This window comes from Nycticebus coucang, chromosome 3 (genome assembly GCF_027406575.1).
Source record: "Nycticebus coucang isolate mNycCou1 chromosome 3, mNycCou1.pri, whole genome shotgun sequence".
NCBI lineage: Eukaryota > Metazoa > Chordata > Mammalia > Primates > Lorisidae > Nycticebus > Nycticebus coucang.
This window is the reverse complement of record NC_069782.1, coordinates 9,906,826-9,925,291: the sequence shown is the minus strand read 5'-3', so window position 1 is coordinate 9,925,291 and position 18,466 is coordinate 9,906,826. Positions and strand designations below refer to the sequence as shown.

At 45.4% G+C, this 18,466-nt stretch overlaps 1 protein-coding gene and 1 non-coding gene across 3 annotated transcripts; one reads left to right on the top strand and one right to left on the bottom strand.

Moving 5' to 3' along the window:
- Positions 1 to 413: 413 nt before the first annotated feature.
- Positions 414 to 17,134, bottom strand: JOSD1 (Josephin domain containing 1). Of its 2 annotated transcripts, none has more exons than XM_053585111.1 (5): positions 17,119 to 17,134; positions 15,973 to 16,779; positions 5,897 to 6,025; positions 5,543 to 5,737; positions 414 to 2,517 (listed from the first exon to the last, which is right to left on the bottom strand). In XM_053585111.1, the coding sequence occupies exons 2-5, from the start codon at positions 16,155 to 16,157 to the stop codon at positions 2,418 to 2,420; spliced, it is 609 nt and encodes a 202-aa protein (XP_053441086.1). In that variant the 5' UTR covers positions 16,158 to 16,779; positions 17,119 to 17,134; the 3' UTR covers positions 414 to 2,417. The 2 variants fall into 2 exon arrangements, with proteins under 2 accessions (XP_053441086.1, XP_053441085.1); XM_053585110.1 differs by having other exon boundaries at positions 17,043 to 17,129.
- On the top strand, positions 7,767 to 7,954 carry LOC128582909 (U2 spliceosomal RNA). The gene has a single exon (XR_008379325.1). It is a non-coding gene; the product is annotated as a U2 spliceosomal RNA (small nuclear RNA).
- Positions 17,135 to 18,466: the final 1,332 nt, after the last annotated feature.

Below are 18,466 nucleotides of genomic sequence, written 5' to 3'. Positions count from 1 at the left end.
ATTACAGGGGTGAAGCACTGCGCCCAGCTGGTGATGAAATTTCTTTAAAAGCATCATCATACCAAGGTGTGGTGGTTTTTTTTTTTTTTTGAGACAGCCTCAAAGCTGTCACCCTGGGTAGGAGTGCCATGGCATCATAGCTCACAGCAACCTCCAACTCCTGGGCTAAAGTGATTCTCCTGCCTCAGCCTCCCAAGTAGCTGGAACTACAGGCACCTGCCACAACGCCCAGCTATTTTTTGGTTGCAGCCGTCATTGTTTGGTGGGCCCAGGCTGTATTCAACCTGCCAACTCGGGTGTATGTGGCTGGTGCCTTAGCAGCTTGAGCCACAGGTACTGAGCCTATCAAGGTGGTTTTTTTCTTCTTTTTTGTAACCAGAGTTCAGGCAGGCAGACAAGGAGATTTATATACAGAGTTTTCCATTTTTAATTCTGGTTAAACAAAATACATCTTTTGTAAACAAACCCAGCACAAGGCCAACAAAAAAAAGGGAATAAAAGCAAGAAAAACAAAAAGCCTAGGGTTGCCTCTTACTGGGCATCAGGGTCAGGTGTGCTCCCTTCCTAAAGGAAGTGAGGCTTTCTGCCCTTGGGCATCAGCATGGGTCCCTCTCCTAAGCACCGGAATTAGATATGAACAGAAACCAGCCCTGAAATGTTTAAGCGTCTTTGCATATCCCATTGGCTCATGGACTCCAAGTGCACAGGGACTCCTTTTGAAGTACCATTTGCACAGGCCCAAGCAAGTATGTGGAGAGGAGTTTCTTTCCCTTCCCAGGAAATGGCTTGCTACCAGACAGCGCCAATGGACCCAAGATCCTGCTGTACCAATCAGCAAGGTTGGCTCTAACTTGGCTGGTGGTGGTTGGAATGTCACTTTGCAGGGGTAAAGAGCTCCCTGTGGTGCTAAGCAAGTCTGGTGTAGAAAATGGTGCAGAAGAGACTGCGGCCAGTTGCTGAGGGAATAATGCAGTAGCCGCTTGGTGGCTTGTTACTCAGCATAAAAAATGGCCTTGTTGGATTGAAGATACATGTGCAGAAAGTGCTGGTGTAAACATGCACTCCAGTCACAGTGGGGAGAAAGCCTCAGCTTTACCCCGTTAAGCTTGCTCAGGACCGACATGCAAGCCCCGGGCTGGCTTTGCTGCTGGAGATACGTCTAGCCAAATGGGGCAGCTCTCAGACCTGCCAAGACCACTGACCTCTAAGGGCTAGGGTCTTCCCTGCCTGCCCACCTGTTGAGGCAAACACAACCACGTTGGTATGATACTTCCCCCCCCTTCCTCCTATTTTCCCAAGTTAAAGGAGAAAGTGGCCTACAACTATTTCAAGAGGTAGGGGGCGGGTCAATCCCCAGCAGATTTGTAAAGGAAATGACAGGAAGGTGACAAACCCAGGTCCTATAACAATGCACACAACCACCCAATTCAAGGGCTCTGCTTGTCACTATAGTGACTTGGACTGTTCTTAAACTCTGAGAAGCTTATCCTCACAACACTTTCCTCACCCAACTCTATCTCAAACTAGTAGAGTTTTGTGTCAAAGGTGGACTTGGGGGTGGCGCCTGTGGCTCAATGGAGTAAGGCACCAGCCCCATATGCCAGAGGTGGCGGGTTCAAACCCAGCCCTGGCCAAAAAATGCAAAAAAAAAAAAAAAGGTGGATTTGGGTCAACTGGAACAACTACTTCTTTTCCCCAGAACCCCCCAAAATCAATGTAGTGAAATGGTAGAGACAAAACTAGAGTGCAGAAGCTGCCCCAGGCCTGTCCCAGTTTGGCTTTAGCCACACCCTCTTAGACGTCCATCTCACTTGTCACACTAGAATGTTGTGGGATTCAACCACATGGCTTGAATATGAGAGAACTTTTCATTAAAACTCCCAGGCTGGCCATAAACCACCCTTAAAACTGGGGTAAAAGGAGACGGCATGTGCCATTACTAGTTTTGGAGATGGTTTCCTGAGAGACCCTTTTTACTCTGGGTCCTTCAAGCCAGCCACATGGGGTTTGTGTGTACTATGTCTAAGACCCTGATGTGACAAGAGGGAAAGTGGAGGCAGCATATCCAGGTGAGTCTGGAGCAGCAGTGACACTCCAGCAGAATCTGTGTCAAGCCCTCACAGAAAGGGGAGACAAGCTAGGACTCCTCCCCTTTCTTTTTTCTCTCTCAAATAAAACAGGGCTTTGTGATCATTGGCCTTAGAGTATACAGAGCTCCCCCTTCCTTTCCCAGGAAGAAAACACTGGGTGGTTCATGTAACAGTCCATGTATCTGTCCTACTGCACTGTCAAATCTGAAGAGGAAAAACCCGATGAGATGTTTGGGGAAATGGCAAGGACAGACCCACAGTAGAGGCCACAGCACATCACAGATGACTGAAGGGGCTGAGACAAAGGCAAGGTTGGGCAGAACCGTGTTACATATCAGTCCTCCAACTCTGATGGGCCTCTACTGTTTCTGGTACCACCAGCAGGAGTTCACAGTTCTTTCCTCGCAAATGATGTTTTAGAAATTTCCTATGGAAAAAGGAAGAAGAGAGAAAAGAAATGCTAGTGAATTGCAAATTCTGGTCTAGGGGCCATATGGTCACCAGAACCCTCACTATACTCCTGGCAGTCCTAAAAACATACTAGTAGTGAATTAATTGTTCTTGAAATTTTCCAAAACTCATTAGCTCTCAGTCTGTCAAGTTAACACACGTCAACTGCTATGTGAGTTATATTTAACATAGGCTAGTTTTGAGCCCAAGGCCTTTTGTACACTACCACATTAGAAGAAATATTTTTCTTTCCTTTGGGGCCACAGTGTTTACTGAGTTAAGAGATTTGTTGAGTTATAAATGCTTCATGAGATCCTGGGCTCCAAACTAGCATGAGTTAAATACAACTCTCATGGCAGTTACTGTGCTTAATCTAATAGTGATTTTCTTTTTTCTTGAGACAGAGCCTTAAGTTGTCACACTAGATAGAGTGCTGTGGCATCACAGCTCACAGCAACCTCCAACTCCTGGGCTTAAGCGATTCTCTTGCCTCAGACTCCCAAGTAGCTGGGACTACAGGCGCCTGCCACAATGCCTGGCTATGTTTTGTTGTAGTTGTCACCATTGTTTGACAAACCTGGGCTGGATTCGTACCTACCAGCTCTGGCGTATGTGGCTGGAGCCTTAGCCACTTGAGCTATAGGTGTGGAGCCTAATACAATGATTTTCAACTGGTGTGCCATGAAAACCTTTAAAGATCATTAATTAAATTATTTTTGAAAGAAGTTCTAAGCACAGTAAGTATATTTGTTTTTTTTACACTTTTATTGATCAACATAATTTAAGTGTGCCATGGAAGTTTAACTATAGATTCAAGTGTGCTGTGAGATTAAAAAAAGGTTGAAAAACACTGGTCTAATAAAATTAGACCCTAATAAACTTAGGCCCTAAGTAAATTTTTAACTATAGGTTCAAGTGTGCTGTGAGATTAAAAAAAGGTTGAAAAACACTGGTCTAATAAAATTAGACCCTAATGGGCGGTGCCTGTGGCTCAGTCAGGCACCGAGGGTGGCGGGTTCAAACTCGGCCCTGGCTGAACTGCAACCAAAAAATAGCTGGGCGTTGTGGCGGGCGCCTGTAGTCCCAGCTACTCGGGAGGCTGAGGCAAGAGAATCGCTTAAGCCCAGGAGTTGGAGGTTGCTGTGAGCTGTGTGAGGCCACGGCACTCTACCAAGGGCCATAAAGTGAGACTCTGTCTCTACAAAAAAAAAAAAAAAATTAGACCTTAATAAACTTAGGCCCTAAGTAAATTTTTTTTCTACTGTGGCAGTGTGTTAAAATTCCATCTGGGATGGGGTGGAGTGCCTCACATCTATAATCCATCTGGGATGGGGTGGAGTGCCTCACACCTATAATCCCAGCACTCTGAGAATGCCTGAGCTCTGGAGTTCAAGACCAGCCTAAACAAGAGGGAGACCCGCATCTCAAAAAATAGCTAAGTATATATTGGGTGACTATAGTCCCAGCTACGTGGAGGCTGAGGCAAGCACATCACTTGAGCCCAGGAGTTTGAGGTTGCTGTGCGCTGTGACACCAGGGTACTCTACCCAGGGTAACATAGTGAGACTCTCTCAAATCTCAAGTTACCATCAAACTTAGCTAGTTCTGGGAGGAATAGAATCCAACCTACTCTAAAGGACTTCACATTGTTTAAAAAAAAAAGAAAAATTCTTCCTTAGTCCCAGGAAATTTTCTCTTTTTTTAAAAAGAGGCAAAGTCTTGGTTGGGCACCCATAGTTCAATGGTTAGGGTGCTGGCCACATGCTCCAGGGCTCGGAGGTTCGAACCCGGCCCAGGCCTGCTAAACAAACAAAATAGCCAGGTATTGTGGCGGGTGTCTGTAGTCCCATCTATTAGGGAGGGTGAGGCAAGAGAATTGCTTGAGCCCAAGAGTTTGAGGTGGTTGTGAGCTATCACACCACGGCACTCTACCAAGGGTGACAAACATACAGTGGCACAATACAGTGGCATAATCATAGCTCACTGCGGCCTTGAACTCCTGGGCTCAAGCAATCCTCCTGCCTCAGTTTCCTGAGTAGCTAGGACTAACAAGCATGTACCACCATCCCTAATTTTTCTTACTTTTTTATAGAGACAGGGTCTTGCTACTTTTTGTTTTTGACGGTCTCACTCTGTTGCCCTGGGTATCACTGTAGCTCACAGCAACCTCAAACTTGGGCTCAAGTGATCCTCCTGCCTCAGCCTCTTGAGTAGCTATAGGCACCCACCACGATGCTTGGCTAGTTTTTCTATTTTTAGTAGAGACAGGGTCTTGCTCTTGCCCAGACTGTTCTCAAACTTCTGCGTTCATGTGTTCCTCCTGCCTTGGCCTCCCAAAGTGTTAGGATTACAGGTCTCAGCTACCAGTCCAAGGGAAATTTAGCCTTTTCTGGCCTGAATGTCTTCCTTTCTCTGAACTGTCAACTATATTGTCACTATTCTAGTCTAGGAAGAGAATGTTATAATACCAGTCCCGCTGCCCCCCAGAACAGAAGGTTGGTATCCTGGGATGTGGTATTTCCCTACCAAAGGGACTTTAAAGTCCAGATGCGCCAAACATTACGGTCTTCCCTTTTTTTTTTTTTTCTTTTTTTGAGACAAGAGTTTCACTTTATTGCCCTCAGTAGAGTGCCGTGGCCTCACAGTTCACAGCAACCTCCAGCACTTGGGTTAGGCGACTCTCTTGCCTCAGCCTCCCAAAGTAGCTGAGACTACAGGCACCTGCCACAACACGTGGCTATTTTTTTGTTGCAGTTTGGCCGGGGCCAGGTTCGAACCCACCACCCTCAGTATATGGGGCCGGTGCCCTACTCACTGAGCCATAGGCACCACCCCACATTAAGGTCTTTCAAATGTAGAATCCTCTCATTCAAAGTAAGGCAGGGAGGATCCAATGCTACAGGGATTTCACTTCCTTTGTCAAGTAACCAGTGAAGAACTGAATTTTCACAACATACCAAATGAAGGAGCCCAGTAACTTATACATCACAGGTGGTGATTACCTGAGCTCGCTCTCGCCTCCAATCCACTCGGGCATCTTGAGTTTGGAGTCGAGGTTATAGTAGGCCCCTCCTACCTCTCGAACACAGATCCAGTGCTGCCTTTTGAGAGGTAACTTCAGTGGACCCCAGCACAGGCTGGAGGGCAGATTCATGATAAAGCCCATGACGTTAGTGAGAGCAATGACACTGACATCCCTGCAGAAGAGAAATGGTGTCAGGCTCTGAGGCAGCCTACTTCCTGAGGTTCCCTGGCCATATTACCACAATCTGCCCACTCAAGCCATGAGCCCCAGGACTAAAGGTTTACACCACAATCATCCTGTTCTCCACCAAGTCAAGCCTGATTCAGATTACCTGCGCTTGTCCCACCAAACAGCTTCGTAGCCTTTGGTTTGTAGTGCTGCCATAATGACATTCACATCATAATTTCCATTTCCCAGCATGCTCTTTTTGTGAGGTGTCACCATGGTGTTTGGAGACAACCTACAAATGTGAAAAGAAAAAGCTGAGATTTTTCAAGTCAGCCTAACCCTTGCTGGCCCTCCACCACCAGGCACAGGGCAGCACTTTCCATCATTGCTCTTGGAAGCTAGTTTCCTCCCATTCAAATACATTTTCACCAGTTTCTACACAAGTATTTTGTAAATGTTCCAGGAAGGCATTCCACTCATGAAATCCTCAGTTTACTGCAGGCTTCTTTTTATTGCTGATCTTCCTGCTTTGATAAAAAGCCTTTCCCCCCCTTTTTTCCCACACTGTCCCTAGAGCAAAAAGAGCCTTAAACACTGGAAAATAGTATTTGATATTTTCATTTGCATGGATAGTAATTATGTGACTCTTGTTTTTTATACTTTAAACACTTTATATTTAAAGCCTGCACACTTGGTAATCATTAAATACTCAAAGGCATAGAGGGGACCAGTGCCCAACAGGTAATATCATGGATGAAAGTGGGGCTGGATGTAAGGCAACAAAAAGTTGTAAGAATGTGTGACCCACCTAAAGGCATTCTGTGTGTGTGTGTGTGTAGGTAGGTACTTGAATACAACTTAAAAAAAGTTAGAACACACACAGTAAACCAAATACACTGAGAATTTCTGTGCCAGACAGACAACACTCAGCTGCAGTCCCAATCTGCCCACCTGGCTTTAAGCCATTTTTTTTTTTTTTTTTTTTTTTTTTTTGCCAGGTCTCTTTAGCCACTCTAGTTCAAGAGAAAGTCCATGCTGAAGGCACTTCCAATCCTATTGTTTTCATAGGCTTATCAGACCAGGAGCTGAGGAAAGGCCATTTGAAAGGAAGGGTCAGCATGATCTCGGATGAAAGGAAGGAAGGGAAATGTGGTGAATTCCTTGAGGCAAAAAGTGTTATATACAGGAGGCTGCTAAATGCCACTTCTAGAAGAGAATCAAGACTTCTGGGTAGGACGGTGGCACTCCTGTAAGTCCAGTATTCTGGGAGGCTAAGGTGGGTGGAGGCGGGTAGATGTCTTGAGCTCACAAGTTCAAGACCAGCCTGAGCAAGAGTGAGACCAGGTCTGTAAAAAACTAGCCAGGCATTGTGGCAGGTGCCTGTAGTCCCAGCTACTATAGAGACTGAGGCAAGAAGATCGCTTGAGCCCAAAAGTTTGAGGTTACTGTGAACTATGATGCCTCGGCACTTCTACTGGGGCCACACAGTGAGACTCTGTCTCAAAAAAAAAAAAAAGAAAAGAAAAAAGGACTTTAGCACAGAATGTGAATTCTAAAAGCTTAAGTAATCTTACCAAGTTTTAACTTACCTATATACACAGCAACCATTTTTGGGGGGACAGAGTCTTAAGCTGTCGCCCTGGGTAGAGTGCTGTGCCGTCACAGCTCACAGCAACCTCCAACTCTTGGGCTTAAGTGATTCTCTTGCCTCAGTCTCCCAAGTAGCTGGGACTACAGGTGTCCACCACAAAGTCTGGCTTTTTTTGGTTGCAATTGTCATTGTTGTTTGGCAAGCCTGGGCTGGATTTGAACCTACCAGCTCCAGTATACGTGGTTGGTGCCCTAGCCGCTGAGCTACTGGCACTGAGACATGATACTCCTTTATTTTGCAGTTTTTGGCCAGGGCTGGGTTTGAACCCGCCACCTCTGGCATATGGAGCCAGCACCCTACTCCTTTGAGCCATAGGCACATGATACTCCTATTTTTCATACATAAAACATACTCCACCCACTACTTAAAACCCTCCAATCTCATCGCTTCTCGGCCTTTTGGCTAAGATCAAGTGTAGTATCTGTTCTCATCAGTTTAATATCTGATATGTCCTCTATCCAAGGACAATATATTAAATGGATTTTTGGAGCAGGGAGTTGGAATAGGAGCTTGCTCCGACCACTCCATGCATCGACCTCGTATTGCAGTACTTCCAGGTGTACATCCCCCCCTCGGGGGATTAAAATTCGGGATGTGGGAAAAAAAAACCCAACAACCCTCCAATCTCTCCCTAAGCACTTAAAATACACTCTCAACTACTTCCTCTGGCCTGCTGTCTGGAATATTCTTCTGTAGATCTTCATTTGGTTTATTCCTTATTATTTGGATCTCAAATGTTATTGCCAGAGGCCTTTTCTGACTACCCAACATTAAATTTCTTCCAGTCACTTTCTCTTGTATCAACCTGCTTTGACTAATTACAGCTCCTTGTCACTATCAGGCATGATTTCTCAATCTGTTTTCTCCATTAGACTGACAGACAGCAGAGGCCTTGACTACCCTGTTAATGCTACATTGCTGGGGTCCTGAAGAGTGCCTACCACTTGACAATTGCTCAAGGAATGTTTGCTGAAATGTTTCCATGTTTATTTTTGTTATCCTGTCTCTTTATCTATAAATATTAGTAGCAATTTCTTAAATTAAAAGGGCTTACATTATTATCTCCGGGACTAGCAAAGAAATCTGCTGCCAAACTTTATAATAATAACTACCATTTATTGAAAACCACTGCATAAAAAAAATTAATTAATTAATTAATTAAAAAAAAAAGAAAAAGAAAAACACCACTGTATGGGCTCTGCGCCTATGGCGCCAGCCACATACACCTGAGCTGGCCGGTTCGAATCCAGCCCGTCCCACCAAACAACAATGACGGCTGCAACCAAAAAATAGCCGGGTGTTGTGGCAGGCACCTGTAGTCCCAGCTACTTGGGAGGCAGAGGCAGGAGAATCGCTTGAGCCCAGGAGTTGGAGGTTGCTGTGAGCTGTGATGCCACAGCACTCTACCCAGGGTGACAGCTTGAGGCTCTGTCTCAAAAAAAAGAAAACCCACTGTATAATGGATTTTTTAACAAGTATTTCATTTAATTCTCATAATTAACCTGTGAGAGTATAAATTATTTCTACTTTATAGGCCAAAAAAACTGCAGTTTAGTGATTTTAACTGACCTGCCCTTTAGCACTTACAAATGACGGAAGTAGGATTCAAACTCAGGTTCGTTTGAATCCAGTTATGCTATCTGACAGGGAGGATCTAAGAATCAGAGTGGAAGGTGGTGGCAGGGGAAGAAGAGGAAAGAACAGCTCAATCCCCGAGGCCTAGAGTTCAAACATAACAGAGCAAAGGTTCTCCAAGGGTCCCTAGGTACTTGGATTAAATAAGAAAGCACATGAAAGATGGCCTAGCTCAAGACATACATAGCTGATTCCTTTCCCTCCACCAATTTGTCAGTAGCCTCTTGTTATTTTCAGAAGTCTCTGACCAGTACAAGAATGAAGGCTCCAACAAAGAAAATGCTGAGCCTTCCACCTTTGTCACCATCTAACTCCTGCCAGGCTCAAAACTTAAAGTGGCACTTTTCCAAGGGTGTTCCTGGAGATACCAGTCATGCTCATTGACAGAGCACCTTGGAAGGCATCCATCACAATAATGGCTGAATGAAACAAGTAGGTAAAACAGGTTCCCCTCAGGACTTCACTGTAACCTCAAGAAAAGGGGGTTATACACTATGCTTCAGTCTCCAAACACATCTGACCACACATTTGTTTCAAGAGACTTCTTTCATGATTAGTGTTCCAAAGATCTCTCTTCCTTGCCCTTCATCTTCTCAGATTCAAATCCTCTCCTATCTATTCTCACCACCTTTCCCCTCATTGCAGGCCCCTCACCTAACACTTGGACTTTTGAAACAGGTTCCTAAATTGATCTTCTTGCTTCCAAACTCTCCTTTCACCATTCCATTTCAGCCTTTAAGTTCCTGCTGTATTCACCAAGGCATTACTTTACTCATCTTCATATAGGAACTGACAATAGAGCCAACTGCCTGGCTGGCCAACTCTAAACCTTCCAGCTCAATGGTACATTAGGTACCAGGACCATGTGGAGGCTATTCTTTTATCCTATTTTCTGTCGCAATCCAAATCCTACAGCTTCCTTGAGCTCAATCTCACACCCTGTCTCTTTCATGGAACCTTTCCTGGCTCCTCTGTGAGAAAGGCAGCTACTGGGGAGACCACACATATCTGAATTCATATCCAAGCACCATCAACACTAATTGTGAGACTTAATTTCTTTGCCTGTTACTTTATCTTAAAAATGGGAAAGATTCTTATTTTATTGGACCCTTGAAGAATTCAGTTATTTTGTACATGTCCAATGAAATAGTAAGTCCCTGAAGAAAAGGAGATGGTTCATGTACTGTGTCCCTCACATGTAGGCCTTGGCAACTCAAAGAACAATTTGAGCCAATCAAAATAGGAAACCCTCAGAATGGCTTCCATCAATCCTAGGACGATCTTTTGAATAAGTGGGGCTCATTCAGTATGCCCAGTACTTGCTTTCACTTAAACAAGAATCAAGTGCCCACTGTATTAGCTGCTTTCATGGGCTTTATCACTAAATCTGTCCACCAATCTTGAGATATCATAAGGAAGCCTAGGAGCAAAGGTTACAGTGACTTGCAGTCAGGCACAGCAGGTGTGTGGCAAAGCTAGGATTCAACCTCTAAAGCTAAGACAATCCTGAACAGTTCTCTGGCTATTTCAGCACACTGGTCCCATTGAGCACCAAGGTCCTGTTCTGAATCTAAACGAGAGATGTCCTGAGACCCCTTGGCAAACTCCTGCTCAGGAGTGTCTTAATGATTTCCACAGATATTCTGGGCTCTAAAGTGACCTTCTCATTTTTGTCATTACAGCCAGAGGTCAGGACCATGAGATATGAAGTGATCTAAATGTGAAATGACGGACTCTATTTCAGGTCTCCACTATCGTCTATGCCCTCAATAAGTCCCTGGTCCTCTCTCAGTTATGACTGGATCTGGCTATGGTGATGGTTTTGAATTTTAAAGAAAAGGGAGACATTTCATCAAGATTCTCTTTCTCCCCTATTTATTTTTCCTTTTTGAGATGTGACATTAGAAAATATGGTTTAGAATTTCCTGATATATTTCTAAATAAAGAATAGATTGGCTTGGTGCCTATAGTTCAGTGCTTAGGGCACCAGCCACATACATCGGGGCTGGCCAGTTTGAACCCAGCCTGGGGCTGTTAAACAACAATGACAACTGCAACAACACCAATAGCTAGGCACTGTGGTGGGTTCCTTGGGAGGCCGAGGCAAGAGAATTGCTTAAGCCCAAGAGTTTGAGGTTGCTGTGAGCTGTAACGCCATAGCACTCTACCGAGGGCTACCAAGTGAGCCTGTCCCCCCAAAAAAAGTGATCACAGGGCCAGGCACAGAGAAGTATTCTGTAGGTATTAGCTATTAATATGTGCTTGCCTGGCCCTTGGACAAGATAATTTAATGCTCTAGAGCAGTGTTTTTCAACCTTTATCTCATGGCACACTTGAACCTATAAGTTAAACTTCCATGGCACACTTAATTATATTGATCAAAAAGAGAATATACTTACTGTGCTTTGAACTTCTTTCGAGAATAATTTAGCTAATGATCTTTAAAAATTTTTGCAGTACACCTAAGATCCTCTCATGGTACACCGGTGTGCTAAAGCACACTGGTTGAAAACCAATGCTCTAAGGTTAATACTCAACACCTTTTCTCAATTTATAATCACCATCTTTTAAATATGGCCCCTTCCAGAAGCTCAGAGACCATACTATGGAGAGGGTAGACTATTTATCCTCTGGTAGAGAATGCTGGCTGTTCACCACTCTCATCTTTTTGTCTCTTTCAAGTTTCATTAGATTTTTTTCCCTGGTAAAAAGCTAGTTTTCATCTAGTTAGATTTTAATAGCTATTCTATTTGGGATAGGAATACATAGCAAGAATATCTGATCACTACAAAACTGGCCATCAGTCTAGTGAAAAGGTTTTAGGCACGAACATATTTGAAACAATGTAGGATAGCTGTTACTATATCATTTGACTTCCAGCTCTTTTTACCAAAGCTTAGACATATGATAAAATGAGGTCAAATATCCACATCTACATACACAAACACTAGCGACACCTGCCCAGTTTCTCTAACCATTTCTCCACAATTTCACAAACTGAAATGGATCCTTTTTAAACACATGACCTTTTTGCAGATGTTACCACTATATTCTTTTTTTTTTTTTTTTTTTGTAGAGACAGAGTCTCACTTTACCGCCTTCAGTAGAGTGCCATGATGTCACAGGACTCACAGCAACCTCTAGCTCTTGGGCTTCCGCGATTCTCCTGCCTCAGCCTCCCGAGCAGCTGAATTACCACTATATTCTAATCCTGGACCCAGCCTCTGTCCCAACTGACTCCTCTCTTCCCTGTCCTTGCTGCCGAATCGTTAGCTTACCTCTTTCTAAATTCCTATTCATTTCTATTCCACACATGAATCATCTCATATCCACAACTCTACTAAAACTCCACCCTGCTTTTGTATTTCTTATCTGGTTAACATTCAACTGTTAGGACGAACTTCCTCTCAAACAGCACTTACCAACATTTCTCTCTCATTTCTACCATTCCTTAGCCACATCTCCAAAACAGCATAAAACTCCTTCCACTAAGATCAAAACAAATCATCTCTTCACTTTTATTTATTTATGTTTCAGACAGTCTCACTCTGCCCTGGGTAGAATGCCCTGGCATCATAGCTCATAAAAACCTTAAACTCTTGGGCTCAGGAGATACTCTTGCTTTAGCCTCCGAAGTGAACTGGGACTACAGGTGCTGGCCATAATACCCAGATATTTTTAGAGAGGAGGTCTTGCTCTTGCTCAGGCTGGTCTTGAACTCCTGAGCTCAAGCAATCCACCAGCCTCAGCCATCCAGAGTATTGGGATTGTAGGCACGAGCCACTGTGTCTGGGCATCTGTTCACTTTTAAACTGCTCTGAATGCCAAGGTTTAACTTCACTTAAATCTGTTCTCAAGGCCTATGTCAAACTACAGCTCTGAGCTGTGCTGTTCAGGGGCTGTGGCCTGTTCAACTTGTTTTCTCTATGGTGCCTGGCAGTGCCTAGCACTCTGCAGGAAGCTAGTCAATGTTTGTTTAAAAAATTCCATCTTCTCTGCCTTTGCTTTTTTCCTCTGGATTCCTTTCACAATCCTTTTTTTTTTTTTCTTTGGAATTCATTTTGTCACCCTCGGTAGAGTGCTCTGGCATCAGAGCTCACAGCAACCTTCATCTCTTGGACTCAATCGATTCTCTTGCCTCAGCCCTCCAAAGAGCTGGGACTACAGGCACCTGCCACAACACCCGGCTATTTTTTAAAGATGGGGTCTCATTCTTGCTCAGGCTGATCTCGAACCTATGAGCTCAGGGCAATCCACCTGCCTCAGCCTGCCAGTCTGCATAAAATATACTACAGAATTCCTTTTGTAGAGTGGAGACAGAGTACATTCTCGTACTTGTTGGTTTGCTTTTACTTTGAAGTAGATCTTTATGGTGTGCTGATAGGGAACTGAAGAGTACACTACAATTTGCTAAAGCTCTTTTTCTTTTTTTTTTTTTGTAGAGACAGTCTCACTTTATGGCCCTCGGTAGAGTGCCATGGCATCACACAGCTCACGGCAACCTCCAACTCCTGGGCTTAAGCGATTCTCTTGCCTCTGCCTCCTGAGTAGCTGGGACTACAGGCGCCCGCCACAACGCCAGGCTATTTTTTGGTTGCAGTTCAGCCGGGGCCCAGTTTGAACCCGCCACCCTCAGTATACGGGGCCAGTGCCTTACCGACTGAGCCACAGGCGCCGCCCTGCTAAAGCTCTTAAAAGGAATAGGACCTTGGTTCCATGTGGGTGTTTAGTAAATACTTAGCATTCTTTCATTTGGGAAACACAGCTGAAAGATTCCTGTTACTATCCACAAACACTTGATGATGACAGGCCAGATCTTCAGTCCTGGCCCAACTTACTAGCAGGGGAACAGCTGCTGATGACCCAACAGCACCAGTGAGCCTTCCCATCACTCAGGAAGCAGCAGAGCAGTTGGACAGGCAGGCCCTTGAGTCACAAAGCTAGGGGCTCTGTGAACTCTCTGTGCCGTGATTTCCTCATCTGGAAGAATGAGAAACAACAGAAGCTACCCCATAAGATCCATGTGAGAACTGAATTATTACAAGGAAAGTACTGAGAACAGTGTTTTGTTTTGTTTTGTTTGCAGTTTTTGGCCGGGGCCGGGTTTGAACCCACCACCTCCATATTGGCACCCTACTCCTTGAGCCACAGGTGCGACTCTGAGAACAGTGTTTTGCACAAAGTGTTCCTGTGTGTTAGTGATCTCATCATGATTATGCCCCTACCAGACTAGGGGTCAGATTTATTTAAGTGAAAACTTTTCTGAGTGTGACTAGACAAGGAAGCTTCCATCAACATTTACTAGTGGGTGAAACTGGGCAAATTGCTTAAAAGGAATCCTATTTTCTTTAGATCATCATTGACAGGGTTATTGCAGGATTCTAAGTACATATTATAGAGGACATTGGGTACTAATGTGTCCTTTCCTTCTCCCTAGGAAATGATTTTCAAATAAGAAATATTAATGGTTGGTCAAAATGAAGAGGTCTACTAGACAGGGTCCTTCTTTCCTTTCCGTCACATAATTTAAGACAAATTTCCTGAAAACTCAACTGTATTTGCTGTCAGATAATGAGCATGGTCACAATGCAAATGACACATTTGCCCTGCTAAAACATTACTCTGGTTACTACTGGCACTGGAAAATAATTACTCTCATTACAGTTTTGTTGGCATATTGGGATTAACATTCTTTTACAAGAAGGCCTATGGTTCAGGATAAATGGTCCACACCTACATTTCACAAATCACCCAAATAGGTTGCTTCCAGCTAGAATTCAGATCCTCATGTGGCAATAATTTCATCTTCAAAGGGAGGGAGTCAGAAAAAGGTCTTCTAGAACTACCAGTAGACACCACAGAAGCATTCTTGACCTTTCTCTTCACATGAGAGCTGAGCAGGCCTAACCCTTTCCAGTTGGGGTACTCAAACAGACTCACTGCTAAGATACTATGAGCTGCAGATGTCCGGCTGTGTCCATGTGGACACTGCAGAACTAATGCTCAAAACCTTTAATGAAAACAATTTTAGAAAATCAAAGCAAAGAGAAAAAAGCTGAACTATCAATGGGGAGCTGCCATTTGTTTTAAGTAGATAAGAAAGGCCATCTTGAATAAAGCGGAAAGGGGAGGAGATCTGCAGTCAGCTTCAAATCAGAGCTTTGTCATTGAGAAGCCATTTGGACATATTACCTGACTCTCTGCCTGTTTCTTCATCAGTAAAATAGACAGTGAAGTGAATGTTGACATAGCAATGTATAAAAAGCACCAAGGCCAGCACATGGCTTCATAGAAAAGCCGAGTACTATATATGAGCACTAATAATCTCTCTTGTGGTACCCACAACATTCTACCTTAGATCACAGGTGACTGAATGTGTATATATCCTATCCCCATTCTAGACCATAAACTCTTTGGTAGCAGAACTTGAGAGGCATTACAGCTTTGTGGTCAATGGCAAAGATACAAATAAGAATTCAATTTCAGTCAGCTCAATTCTTTGATACTTAACTGTGCAAACAGGGTAATACGGTTTAATACCCCTACCACTGTGGTTAGAAATCCTGAGGAATTAAAAAAAAAATTTTCCCCCGGAGGGGGAAAAAAAAAATTCAACCCTGACTCCAACTCTTGTTTTGTCACCTTGGGCAAATTACTAAACTTAAGTCCTGTCTTTATCTGCAAAACGAAAATGACATGTATAACATGTATTCCATAGGGTTGTTGAGCAGATCATTTGAGGTACCACAACTGAGGCTATTAGCATTGTGCTTAATCTACAGTAAGTACCCAATAAATGACAGTGATTCTTTCTCATTCCTGTGTGCCTCGGACCTGCTAACAGCATCTAGCTAATACCTGCAAGTTTGAAGGTTTGTTTTTTTTTAGCTAGACATTGCTGCAACCTCCCACCCCAATGCCAAGAAGTACCAAAATGCTAAGAAGTCCCCTACCTCTGGAAAATCTCTTGAAGTGCTTCCCGGGTGAAGGCATTGCTGTCCTGGAAGACGTTATTGAGGGCATGGAGGGCACAAAGCTCTCTGCGCTGTTTCTCATGGTAGATTTGTGGGGGTGCCGCCTGGGGCAGCTCCAATGATTCTGATTTGGCCTTGTCTCCTTTCCATGGCACGCAACTCATGTTTTTCGTTTTAGGTTCCAAAGAGGGCTAAAAAAACACCCCACTCTTCCCTCCTGAAGAAGAATGTAAGCTTCTCAGTCTTTCCAAAATTCCTGAGGTCCACCTTATTCTCTGGTGTCCATAATATATGCTTTGTCACTGGGAGAAAAGGTTGGAATCAAAAGGGGGAAACATCCACCTCTTCTCTCTTCTCAATAGAAAAATAACCTTCAGTTTCGTTTACCAGTATTTTGCCCACTACTAAGTGCATAATTTCTAAAAAATCATAAAATGTAAGACCTCGTTTCCTTTTCCCCACCCTCCCCTCCCACCCCCCTCCAAAAAAACACTATTCTCTTTACAAATGCCAACCAGGCCTCAACGCAGGGGTACTGAATGGAATTGGTCACATCGCTCCTTTTCTTCCATTTCTTTCGAACCACGACGCCACCGACTTATGAGACAAGGCCTAGGATGGTGGTGCATACAACGCACGATCCGAGCAGCTAGCGAGGGCCGGCCAGGGTGGGATCGCGGGCGGCGCCAGGGCGTCGGGGGCAGCGCTCCATCCCCTCGGGTGCGGTAAGGCCCCACAGGGCGCGGTTCCCTCGATGGCGCGGACTCTCGCCCTCTCGCCACCACCCTGCAGAGGAGACAACCCCCATCAGGAGCGGCCGGCGGGCCGAGGCGGGGCACTAAGTGGCGGTGCAGGCCCCTGTTCGAGGGAAGGTTCTGAGGCAGGCCCGCGAAGAGTGGGGCGGGACAATTAGCCTCACCCTCGGGGCCTGGGCCCACGCGGCCGGTCGCCCCCACCCCAGCCTCCTCGCCGGTCACGTGAGGGCAAGCCCAGGCGCCTGCCTGCCGCTCCCCCTACCCCGGCCTCCAGTGCGGCCGGTAGCCCCTCACCGCCGCGGGTCGCCACCAGGAGCTGATACGGCCCCCTGGGCCGCTCGAGGGCGGGCGGGCGGGCGCGCGCGCGCACCTGAGCCTGACGTTAGCAGCTCTCGCCCGGCGCGTGCTCCGGAAACGCCCTCCCGCGCTGTCCCGGCTCCTCCCCGTCGTGGCGTCACCCCTGACGTCAGCGCCCCCAGCTTTAGAGCGGAGAGGCGTCGTACGTCGGCCAGTAGGCTTGATCTGCCTGGGGCTGCGGAGACTGGCTGGCTGGTGAGGAGCCTCCGTCTGGCTGCTTGCCCCTCTCCTGGACGTCGGCGCTGTTCTGGGGCGGCGACCAGGCTAGCGGCTGCTCTTCGCGGCACTCCCATCGCTGCCTTCCCCTCCCTGGGTTCGGCTTCTGGGCTGAGCGCTGCAGCCGCTTTTACTCTGACCGTTTTATGTTTGCCTAGCGCGCCTACGGCCAGATGATTTCAAAGCCCCTTGGGCGGTCGGGCGCAAGTTCTCTTGGTTAGTAGGCCCGACCGCCCTTCACTGTGAGTTACCGGGGTAAGTGCCTCGCCAGGAGTCACATTTCAAGGAAAGGAGAGTCCTATTTCATTTCTTGGTGTCATACTTCAGTTCACTACGCACAAACCACTTAGTTACCCTGAAGTTCCCCACTTCTCACGGTGGCTTTCAGAGCTTTCCCTGAGTTTACCCAAGGTCTAAGTGTTGTGTGTTTCGGAAGAAGGCAAACTACTCGCAATCTCACGTGGATTTATTTTTTTCCCGTTTTAGGACGTGTGGGTACCTTAGCTGCCCTCCTTTTAGGTTTTTGTTCTTAAAATTGGAAAAATAGAAGAAATAGCTTTTCCAATTTAGTAATTTCTTTGATCCTGTTTCTTTTGCACGATTACATGCAATAGTGTTACTATTTAACATGCCTGATTGCTTACCGCACGGTAGGGAGTCCTGTGTCTCAGTCCAGACTTTTGAATTATTAGTATCAATCTGGCTAGGGATCCAGGTTGTGCTTTTCCTATTCTCCAGTCTCAATGCAACACAAAACTCAGGTAACCAAAATGTGTGAATTTCTCTCCACCAGCAACCAGTCAATTCTGCAGCAGTATCCTCAGTGTCCTCCAAATCAATTCAATTCTGACACTTTCCACCTGGAGATAGCATCAGCTCTCACAGGTTAAGGGCTCAGTCCACAAAAGTGCCTCAACCCGCCACCCTTGTTTCAGAAGCCAGTTGCAAGTCCAGGCGTCCCAGACCAGCTATTAGTTGGGATTCTCATGACCATCACCCCCCCACCACCACCACCAAACCTCCTTGGGTTTGATTAATTTTCTACAACAAAACTCAGGGAAACACTTTTCCTATGTTTACCAGGGTGTTTTTGAGACGCAGTCTCACTCTTCCACAGGCTAGAGTGCTGTGGCATTAGCCTAACT